The following is an 11945-nucleotide window of genomic DNA, read 5'->3' on the forward strand; positions in this document are numbered from 1 at the left end:
TTAGTGATGTCCTTCCCTGGTTTTGGTATGAGGGTTATTCTTGCTTCATAAAAAGTATTAGAGAGTTTTCCATCCTCTTCTATTGTCCTGGAATGATTTATGTAGAGTTGGTGACAGTTCTTCTCTGAATGTTTGGTAGAACTCAGCCGTGAAGCCATCTGGGCCTGGGCTTTTTCGGTTGGAAGCTTTTGATGACATGATCAATTTCTTCTTTTGTTATGGGTTTGTTCAAGTTTTCTACTTCAGACTGAATAAGTTTAGGTAGGTTGTGTTTTTCTAGAAATATATCCATCTCATCTAAATTTTCGAATTTGTTGGAGTACAGCTCTTTATAGTATTCTGTTATTATCCTTTTGATTTCATTTTGTTTTGTTGCGACTTCACCCATTTGGTGTCTAAAGCAATTTATTTGTGTCCTCTCCCTCTTTTTTAGTTCGTTTTGCCAATGATTTGTCAATTTTATTAATCCTTTCAAAGAGGCAGCTTCTTGTCCTGTTGATTCTTTCTATAGTTTTTGTTTTTCATCTCGTTTATTTCTGCTTTTATCTTTATTATATCCTTTCTTTTGGTCACTGTAGGTTCCCTCTGCTAGTCTGCTTCTAATTGTTGGAGATGCTGTGTTAATATGTTGATTTTGGATCTTTCTTCTTTTTGGATGTGCGCATTTATCGCAATAAATTGCCCTTTCAGAACTTCTTTTGCCGTGTCACAAAGACTTTGGTATATTTTGTTTTCATTCTTGTTTGTTTCTAAGAACTTTGTGAATTCACGTTTAATATCTTCTTTTACCCAGTTGCTTTTCAGCAGGGTGTTGTTCAGTTTCCAAGTGTTCGACTTTGTTGTTTTGGTCTTCTTATTGCTGATTTCTAGCTTTATAGCATTGTGGTCTGAGAGGATGCTTTGTAGAATTTTGATGTTTGTAAATTTATGGAGGCTTGTTTTGTGACCTAACACATGGTCAATTCTGGAAAATGTTCCATGCACACTGAAGTACAACGTGTATTGTACTGCTGTTGGATTGAATGTTCTGTATACATCTATGAGGTCATGTTGGTTGATTGTGTTGTTTAGTTTTTTCTGTAGCTTTGTCTAGTTTCTTTCTGGTTGTTCTGTCCATTTTCGAGAGTGGTGTGTTAAAATCTCCCACTATAATTGTAGATTTATCTATTTCTTTCTTCAATTCCAGTAAGGTTTGCTTCATGTATCTTGGTGCTCTTTCATTGGGAGCATATATATTTATTATGGTTATGTCGTCTTGCTCAATTGACCCTTTGATCATGAGATAGTGTCCTTCTTTGTCTCTTATGCTGGTTTGTATCTTGAAGTTTACTTTGTCGGAGATTACTATTGCCACCCCTGCTTGTTTATTGTTGCTGTTAGCTTGCTAAATTTTTTTCCCATCCTTTAACTTTTAGTCTGTTTTTGTCTTTGTGTGTAAGGTGTGTCTCTTGCAGGCAGAATATTGATGGGTCTTGTTTTCTTATCCATTCTGCCACTATGTCTCTTCACTGGTGCATTCATTACATTGATATTCAATGTAATTATCTATAGGTATGAATTGATTGCTGTTATTATGTTACTTTTTCGATGGTGCTGGTCGTTCTTATGTGCTGCATTCCTTCTTGTGTTGTGTCTGTGTTTTTTGTGTTATTTCTTGTCAGTTTTTTCTTAGTTTCTGTATTCACTTGTTGTGCTTGGGAATTCATTTTTATGATATCCTCTGAAGTATTAGCTTTCTTTAGGGTTACCTTGTAGTCTACTAACTTTTCTCTGCATCTAAGATACTCCATTGTATCCTATGATTTACCTGGCATCCTCATTACCTCGGACTCTTTTGCTATTGTACTTTCTTTGACATTGATATATTTTTGGTCTTCAGTTGTTCTCCTAGCTTCTTTGAGTTGTGGTGGTCTTGTTCTGTTCTGGACTCTGCTATCTGTTGACTGAGTTTCAGGTGGTGTTGCCACGTCTGTCAATCTCTGTTTGTTGTCTGTTCTTGTTTGTTTTCAGTCCACAGAACTCCTTTAGGATGTTTTGAAGTGCTGGGTTGGTTTTGATGAAATCTCTCAGGTTATGTTTGTCCTCGAAAGTTTTGATTACTCCATCTTATTTGATTGCTAGGTTTGCTGGATAGATGATTCTTGGTTGACAATTTTTTTCTTGCAGGGCTTTGTATATGTCTCCCCATTGCCTTCTTGCCTGCATGGTTTATTCTGAACAGTCAGAGCTTAATCTAATTTGCGTGCCTTTATAAGTGATATTTCTCTTCTCCCTAGCCACTTTTAGTATTCTTTCCTTGTCTTTGATTTTGGAGAACTTGATTATTATATGTCTTATAGAGTTTCTTTTGGGGTCTATCCTTCATGGGGTATGTGGGGCTTCGTGAATGTTTATCTTCTCATCTTTTAAGATGTTAGGGAAATTTTCTTCCAGAAGCTCTTCTACTATCTCCTCTGTGGACTTCTCTGATTCTTCTTGTTCCAGAATGCCAATAATTCTTACATTATTCCTCTTCATGTTATCCAGCATGAATCTTAGACTCTCTTCAGATTATTTTATCCTTTTTTTCTGCTTGCTCTTCTGTCTTAGGAATATTGAGAGCTTTGTCTTCCAGCTCGCTAGTTCTGGCTTACATCTCTTCTAATCTGCTCCTTTCCCCTTTCAACCTAATGTCCATTTCTGATATCTTACATTTCATCACCTGGACATCTCTTTGCAGGTTTTGAATTGTTTCCAATGCTGTATCAGTCTTATTTGATTGCTCCTGTAGTACTTTCCTTATTTCTTTCTTGTTTTCCTCCACCCCTTTTCAGAACATTTGCATTTGTTTCCATATCATTCTTCTGAATTCCCTCTCAGGCATATCCAGAACCTGCTCTTCCTTCTCTATATAGCCTTTGTCTGTCTCTTGCTCATTTGCATCAGCTGTTCCCTTCTGTTTTTGGACGTGTTTTGATAAGGTTTGTTATTTCTTATTCATCCTGATTATTATTTTGTTATTATTATTGTTATTATCAGTATGTTTTTATTAAGTTTAAGTGAACACTTAAACGTTGGTTTTTTGATTACTGAGTGTCTCCTGATGAATGTGATCCAGAGATAGCCTTCCCTTATCGCCTGTAATGTTTAAGAGGTGTTGTTAGGTCTTGTCTTAGTGGTGGAATATTATGGGATATGCTTATAGCTTGCATATATGGCCATGATTGCTCCCTCTTCTTAGGTAACGAAGGGAGGAAAAGCTCCTGTCTCCATGAAAGATGTATGATCAAAAGGACCAAAAGCAGAAGTAATATCAATGCATAGACAAAAATCAGCACTTCGGAGCAGAAATGAGGCTGTTCTCCACTGTCTCTTGCTACACAGTCAGTGTGTGTGCAATTAGAAGCCTCCAGCATGGGGTGGTGGTGACCCCTCTCTCAGGCCCCTCCTCTAGTCACTATCATATGGGTATGCAGATATATATTGGGGAGTGAATGGGCGAAAGATCATCCACTATTTTTGTCTTTGAAGGTCGGTTAGTTATCTGCGTATGCTCAGTGCAAATCTCGGGATGGTTGAGTCCTGTTCTGCTGGAGTTTTATAGATTGCTTTGAGTTTGTGCTGCACAGGGAACTCTGGCAGCACAGAGGCTGTGGGTTGCAAGGTCAATAGCTGGAAATTCCAAGCTGCTCCGTGGGAGAAGGGCGAGGTGCCCCGCCCCTGCTCAGACACACTGTCTCAGAACCCTGGTTAGGTTACTTGCCGTAGGAACCGGAAGTTCCGGTCAAGGAAATTTTGGGTCCGTCGGTGACTTTATAAGTTCACTCCAAGCTCCCTCTCTCTGTACAGTGGGAAAGCTGTCCCACCTGATGTCCAGGCTGAGATACTAAGTTGGAACGGGGGAGAGAGAGGGAGAAATGGGTAGTTTCCTGTGGCATTTTCTTTTCTTTTTGCCGAAAGCATTGCTTTCTGAGCCGGGCTGGCTTTAACCCCACTCTCTAAACTCTTTAGGGGTGGGGTAGTCGTAGAGGCAGTTCAGGCTCCAGAATCTAAGTCACCCATATTTTACTTAATATTGTGATTTTTTTTCACTTGCGAATGTGGGAAACTGATGCCCTGGAGCTTATGGTAGATCCTGAGCTCTGGAGTTTGATATGAGCGCTACCTTTGCGAGATCCCCCTCCCTTCTCCCCAGAATGTACCCTACCTGGTTTCGGCAGCTAACTCCCCAACCGGAAGTCCCCATTCTCTAGTCTTACATGCTGATATTTGCATAATGACTTAGTGTTTGGAACCTAACCATGTTATAATTTTACTATACTTTTTGGTTTTGTTGTGGATCTTACTATTGATAGTGGCATTTCCCCTTATAATGAAATGAGGGTATATGGTAAGAAAAATATCTTTGAATTGTTAAGTGCTATCGTCAATAGCCTCATATGCCTGTGAAAGTGGGACACTGAATAAGGAGGAGCATAGAAGAATTGATATATTTTAGGTATGGTGTTGGAGAAGGATATTGAAAGTGCCATGGATTGAGTGCCAAAAGAACAAACAGATTTGTGTTGGAAGAAGTACAATTAGAATGTTGCTTAGTAGTCAGAATGGTGAGACTTCGTGTCTCATACGTTGGGCATTTTATCAGGATGGCACAGTCCCTGGAGAAGGATATCATATTTGGTAAAGTGGAGGGAAGATCAGCAAAAAAAGGAACACCCCCCCAAAAAAAAAAAAAAAGATGGATTGACACAGTGGCAGCAGCAATGGGCTTAAGTGTAGAAACAATTTTGAGATGGCCCAGGACTAGGCAGTGTTTCGTTTGTTGTGCTAAGGTCACTATGAACTTGAACTGATACAGTGGGACTTAACACCAAGAGGTAAGAGGTATTAGGGTGTAGATAATTAATTATTGACAATTATTACTTCATTACTAATTGCTGGTGTGGCGCTATGAGTTAATGCGCCAGACTGCAAAGCTGTTTGAACTGCAAGGTTGGTGGTTCAAGCTCACCAGCTGCTCCTCGGAATCCCTGTACATACAGGGTTGCTATGGGTGGGAATCGACTTGACGGCACTTCACAACTAAATTCTAGAAGCCTTTGTGTAGCCCAATCGGATAAGCACTGGACTGTGTGTGGTTCAAACGCACCAGCTGCTCCTCGGGAACCCTATCCAGGGTCACTATGAGCCAGAAGCAACTTGACAGCATTTAACAGCAACAACTATAACTATTTTCTGTGTTTTATATCATGTGGTTGTACTACTGTTATTGTCATAGTCATTTAAACGGTTTTTTTTTTTTGTGGATTCTAGCCTAAAGAAAAAATTGAGATTTCTATTAACTGGACACCATTCAAAGAAGGCCGAGTAAGAGAGATTGTGATATTTCTTGTAAATGATATTCTGAAACACCAAGCTATATTGCTAGGAAACGCAGAAGAGCGGAAAAAGAAAAAGGTAATGACACCTATTCATTCTATGATTTATTCTAAGAAAACATTTAATACTGTCAAAATTATTTTGATAACAAGCGTAAAATGAATCACATGCATTATATTGCTAATTTAGAGATAATATTCAGCAGCTATCCACTTATTACATATATTTTGCTTTTCTTTGCAGAGGAGTCTTTGGGATACCATTAATAAGAAGACTGTTTCAACCTCTTCGAGTCATAACAAAAGGACTTCAAGTAGTCAAAATGTTAATAAAACATTTAATGTTTCACAGAAAGTTGACATAGTTAGGAGCCCACTACAAGCTTGTGAAAATTTGGCTGTGACTGAAGTCTGTTCCCCAACAGAGAATAATTCTTTAATCCTTGAAGAAAATAGAATACCCTTATCACCTATTAGCCCCTCTTTGAAAGAATGCTATAGTGAGACTTGTTTGTCACTTTCTATACGTCAATCCTATTCATCTTTTCATGCATCTGAAAATGTGGAATTGTTGAAAGTAGAAGGCTCCCCCATTTCAAAAGATGTAAATTTTAATGAACAAATCATAACTGAAACATCTTTCAACTCCATAAAAAATACTAATGGCCAAAGTGAAGAAAATAATAGACTTATTCTTATCCCAAACTGTTCAACTTTACAAAGCAATGGAAATTTTCTAAGTCCAGACTCCTTTATACGTAATAGCCAAATAGCTAATAACAAAGTGGAAGTAATCACATGTCTTTCATCTGATAAATTTATGAAAGAAAATTCAAAGCCTATGCATTTGGAATCAAAAACTGTACATGAAATTTATCAAACTATTTTAAGTCCAGATTCCTTTGTAAATGATAATTATGGACTAAATCAGGATCTAGAATCAGAGTTAATTAAACCCATTCTATCACCAAATCAGTTTGTAAAAGATAACGTAAAATGTATATGCACATCTCAGCAAACATGTAATAAATTATCACCATTATTGAATGAAAGTTTTCAAGCCTCAAGACCTCAAGTTTGGATAGAAAATAAAGTTTTGCCATGTACTCATGGATATCAGAATTCAAAGTCTCCCCAAACTACTTTTGAACAACCCAGAGCTGCAGAAGTGAAGTCAAGTTGCTACAGATTTACGAAACAATATCATCCTAAATTTTCTGCTATTAAAGACTATAGTTGCAAATATAATAAACAAGCTAAGGGACGTCCAATACTTTCCACCACTGTTACTAAAAAGAAGTCCCACTGTGCTAGAGGAAAACAGACGGAAAGTAATACACCAAAGGCAAAACGCTGTCTTGACAGTGTAGTAGGTGAACTTAAAGAAGTCATGGTAGATGCTCAGAAAGAGAAAGACTCTTTTAGTTCATACCTTCCAATTATAGATCCAATTATAAATAAGTGTGAAAATCACAAAAACGAATTAGCTCCATCTTCCTCAACGACAGCTTTAGTGACTCGTAAAAGAAAGAGTGCTGGAAATACAGAAAATGCAAATGTGAGAGGTGCTGTTATAGAACATACTGAAGTTCAAGATATCAAAAGAATCCACTTTTCTCCGGTGGAATTCAAAACATCAACTGCGAAAAAAACCAAGAGAGTCATCACATCAAAACATATTAGTAACAAAGCAAAAGTAAATGTGAGGAAGAAAGCAGGTGAGTCTTGTTTATAACAAATTCAATGAAAAGACACCATTAAAAGGCAGATTTTCTTTTCTTTTATAAATCTGTTGATAAATTTGTATTATGTTGTACCAATTTGCTAGTGGAAGTTGAGGTAAATGTAGTGTTAGGGCTGAATTCTCAACTGTTTATGACCCTGCCCTTACTGAAAAATTTAATAATTTAATTGTTAAGAATTTTCGACATTGAGTTATGAAAAAATATATTTTATTGAAATATATTGATTACTGAGTTTCTTTATAGTCCCTTGTTTTATATCTAAGGGAACCACTTCAGTTGCTTCTTCCTCTTAGTGCAGGCCCAGATAGAAGGCACAGTAAAGTGCCTGATTCCAGAATCCTTTGTGTGCTTCAGTGTCATTATTCGCCCTCAGCCTCCTCTAAAACTACTACCATCAAATTGATTCTGACTTATGGTAATCTTACTGGACAGAGTAGAACTCTCCATAGGCTCTCTAAGACTAAATCTTTATGGGGCCAAAAAGCCTGATCTTTCACTTGAGGAACTGCAAGTGGATTTTAACTGCTGACCTTGCAGTTAGCACCCCAGTGCTTAACCCACTGTACCACCAGGAGTCCTACAGCATCCTTAATTAGCAGTGAAAACAGGGCCTCCGATCTCTGCATTCCTCTGGGAAAAACCTCACTATTTCATCCCATTACTCCTAGCTTTACTACCGTCTGCCTCAAAAACAAATCCCACCATGCCTCTTTAATCCAGTATACCTCATACAGCAATCAAATCTAGGCAGGAAAGTATTACTTTACCATTGTTTAAAAGAATCCTAGAACTAATAGGAATTACCATATACCTATATTTTGGATCATTCCCTAATTTGAATCCTCTTTTACTTTCCTCCAGCTCCCTGAACTCTCCTGTGTTTTGATTCAGTGCCTTTCATTATCACATCTCCTTTTCAAACAAACATTCCCTTACTTTGTTACCTTGCTGAAACCTATTTCTCTCTGACACTGCTTTTATTACAACCCTCTCAAGTTGTATTTTCTGTTGTAGGACTCTGCCCCTCTTAGGGGCATAGTGAACCTCCTTGCTTCGTATTTCTTCTTTCAGACTTATTTCTCCTTTCTTCCTTAAAAACAAATAAAAAGGAAACCAGCATCAAATTAGCTTGAAGTTCATCTTTTCAGACTCACACTTACACTTGCATTGAGCTCATGTTGTCATTTTCAAAACTACTACTGTCTTACTATCCTACTCTTGTGTATGTATGAATGGAGTGGAGGTTTACAGATAAAAATCATCAGTCTTACATTCAACAAATCATACATTTTATTTCATCTCAGTGAGTAAAATCCCTTCCATACAACATCAGATTATTCCACTTCTTGTAGTTCATATTTCACCACCTTCCCGACCCTTCTCAACTTTGTCCTTACGTAAATGCTGCCCTTTTAATTTTGAATGATTGCTCGATCATTCCATAGTGAGCATACCTTACTATTGTTGTTGTTCCTCCTGTATACCTAGCTACTGCTTGACTTTAAATTGGACCAGGAGTGTGAGTTCCATGCTAGACTTGAAGGGTGGTGGAGGGCTACTACAGTCTTGGGTTCCTCCAATCTCTTCATGCCCAGTAAGCCTGGTCTTTTTGTTTTTATAATTTTGAGTTTTGTTACACATTTTCTCCCACTCTATCCTGGACTTTCTAATGTGGTCCCTTTCAGAGTTGTTGATAGTGGTAGCTGGGCACTATCTAGTTCTTCACATCTCAGTGTCATGGATACTGATACTCACATGTTCCATTAATCTGTTGGACTAATTGATTTTAGGCGTCTTCAGTTCTCATCACTCTTCTTTCTTCTGCACATGGAGAGACCAATAACTGTATCTTAGATGGCTTCTAATGAGCTCTTTAAGACCCTAGAGTCTACTCACCAAAGTAGGATGTAGAATATCTTTACTCTTCATGATTTCAGAATTCTGGTAGAAAGCCCACCAGTAAGTATCCTGGCTTTTTAGTTCTAACCAGGTCATGTTCTAAAAGCATCTCAATTTCCAGACACCCTATGATTCCAGCCTTTCCTCTAGAAATCTAATTCCAGCGTATTTTGTCTTTTTCCATAAACTATAGTCCATGGTGTGGCACTGTGGGTTAATGCACCAGACTGCAAAGCCGTTTGAACTGCAAGGTCGGTGGTTCAAACTTAACAGCTGCTTCTCAGAAACCCTATACAGGGTGGCTATGGGTCAGAACTGACACGATGGCACTTAACAACAACAATTGTCCATTAACACCACTTCCTCTTCCCCAGAGCCTTCATTTCCTTCATGTCCTCTGTTCCTTACTCAATTTGGATTTCATAATTCATTATAGTTACTCCATTCATCCCTCTTCTCCTTCTGTTGTACTTGCTCAGAAAATGCCAAAGCCAATTCAAAGCCTCCTTTATATTTGAACCTTGCTGATTGGTATTTAAATTCATGATCATTAACCTCGAGTAAGCCCTTATATTTTGGCTGTATATTCCTGGTTTGTTGACTTCATCACTTTGCTTCAAACGATCTCATTCCTGTGCTCCTGAAGTTTCAAACATCTTCCTCCTCATGGTTGATAGTAATAGCTAACCCTCATTGAATACTTTTACTGTCAGATCTTGTTTTGAGTTGCTTTACTGTTACCTCATTTGATACAGCCATCTTACAAACTCAATGAGATAGCTGATGCATTGAGAAGTTGGATAACTTAGAGAAGGCTGCACAAGTAGTAAGCGATAAATCTGAGTTTCAAACCCAGGCAGTTTGGCTCCAAAGCCAGTGTTCTGACCTTCATCTAACCTGATGATCTGCTTTTTGTTTCATCAAGGAAGTTTAAGTTCTTAATGAAGAGAGCTTTCACACACTGCCATAACCTCTACCACGCTACCTGTTTTGTCACCCATGTAATTTTCTTTTCCTCTTAAGATGTTACGAAATGTCTCTGCCCCTAAATAAGGCCAGTCTGTCTACTTGTATGCCAGATCCCATACCGTTCTACTCAAGGATACTACTTTAACCATAGTCTTGTCTTATAGCTTCTATTTTTTACTCCTTTTTGGGTCATTTCTGATAACCATACAAATATGCTATTATTATTTTATTTTAAAACAAATAGAAACTTATGTTGATAACCTTCAGCCACAACTCAACCCAGTCAACAAAGGGTTGCCATATGAGAATTTTATGAGGAAACCTTATTCTGTCCATTCTATAGCCCTAATCTTAGCCCTTTAGACTTTGTTCTCCAAACTCAAACATTGTTTAAAATGAGTGCTTAAAAGAATATGATTCCCTTGAGGATGCCCAAACTGCCGTTTGCCATGGTATAAATCAAAAAGCAGAGTTTGTTCAGTAATGGTTAGAGTGATGGATGGTTTACTGCCTTTAGAAGAGTATAGACCTAAATGGAGGAAATGTTTTTTAAAAATAGCTTTACGTTTTGTTATTTTTGCTTAATAAAGTTGTTTGTGATTATGTAGCAATACTTTTTGACTTACTCTTCTATTGCTGTTGTTGCTTTGTCCATGTAGCCAGTTCAGAGTTATAGTGACCCTGTGTAAGGTTTCTGAGGCTATAAATATTTACTGGTGCAGAAAGCCTCTTTCTCCCTCGAAGCAACTGGTGTTCTTGAACTGCTGACCTTGCCGTTCACATTCAACACATCACCCACTATTCATTTCTGTTTTTTCTTTATTTGTTGAATGCACTTCCGTCAGTTCCTGACTACTCTGTTGAAAACATTTTCTTAACATGGAAGGACTCCTAAATTTATATCTTCAGCATGAACCTCTAATTTATAGACCCTTGTGTTCAGTTGTCCACTCAGCATTTCAACTTGGCTTCCTAACGATCATCTTTTCTTAATGTATCTAAAACTATATCCCAGATATCATGCTTCTACTTCACACACACCTGGTCCTGCTTCTTCATCCTCCCATTTCAGTAAATGATACCTGCCTCTCTCACTCCCTTATTACTCAGGCAAAACACCTTGGCATTCTTCTTAATTTCTCTCCCACCCTTTCTCTAAATTTAAGTTGATCCTGTCTGATTTTTTAACACTTGTTGTTTTTAAGTGCCATTGAGTCGACACCGACTCATAGCGACCTTAAGCACAGCAGAATGAAACAATGTCTGATCCGGAACCAACCTCACTGCTATTGCCACACTTGAGTCCATCGATGCTGCCACCTGGCCAATCAGTCTCGTTGGGGGTCTTCTTCTTTTTCTCTGACCCTCCACCCTACCAATCATGATATTCTTTCTTCTCCAGCAACTGTTCCCTCCTGAAAATATGTCCAAAGTATGAGAGTCGAAGTTTGGCCATCTTTGCCTCCAAAGAGCATTCTGGCTGCGCTTCTCCAAAACAGATCTATTGGTTCTTTTGACAGCCCATGGCACTTTCAGTATTCTCCTCAAACACCATAATTCAAAGGCATCAATTCTTCTACGGTCTTCCAAATTCACTGACCGGCTTTTGCATGCAGATGAAGTTATTGAAAATACCATGGCTTGAGTCAGGCGCAACTTAATCCTCTTCAACACTTTAAAAAGTTCTTGTGCAGTAGATTTGCCTAATACCATACGTCGTCTGATCTCTTGACTCCTTCTTCCATGAGTGTTGATAGTTGATTCACGAAGAATGAAGTCCTTGACAACTTCAATCTTTTTTCCTTGAATAAGAATGTTGATTATTGGTCCAGTGGGAGGGGTTTTGTTTTCTTTACGTTGAGATGTAAAAAGTATCATAGGCTGTGCTCTTTGATCTTCATCAGTAAATGTTTTAAGTCCTCTTCACTTTCAGCAAGCAAGGTTGTATCATCTGCATATTGCAAGTTGTTAATGA

At 38.1% G+C, this 11945-nt stretch overlaps 1 protein-coding gene across 1 annotated transcript in view; it reads left to right on the forward strand.

Moving 5' to 3' along the window:
• The window catches only part of ASPM (asp (abnormal spindle) homolog, microcephaly associated (Drosophila)), a 92919-nt gene that overhangs the window by 8326 nt on the left and 72648 nt on the right, over positions 1-11945 (forward strand). Inside the window, exons 2-3 of the mRNA XM_006834234.1 lie at positions 5293-5436; positions 5602-7075. Coding sequence (XP_006834297.1) covers positions 5293-5436; positions 5602-7075 — 1618 coding nt within the window. The remainder of the gene's footprint in view (positions 1-5292; positions 5437-5601; positions 7076-11945) is intronic.

Source organism: Chrysochloris asiatica, unplaced genomic scaffold (genome assembly GCF_000296735.1).
Source record: "Chrysochloris asiatica unplaced genomic scaffold, ChrAsi1.0 scaffold00009, whole genome shotgun sequence".
Lineage (NCBI taxonomy): Eukaryota > Metazoa > Chordata > Mammalia > Afrosoricida > Chrysochloridae > Chrysochloris > Chrysochloris asiatica.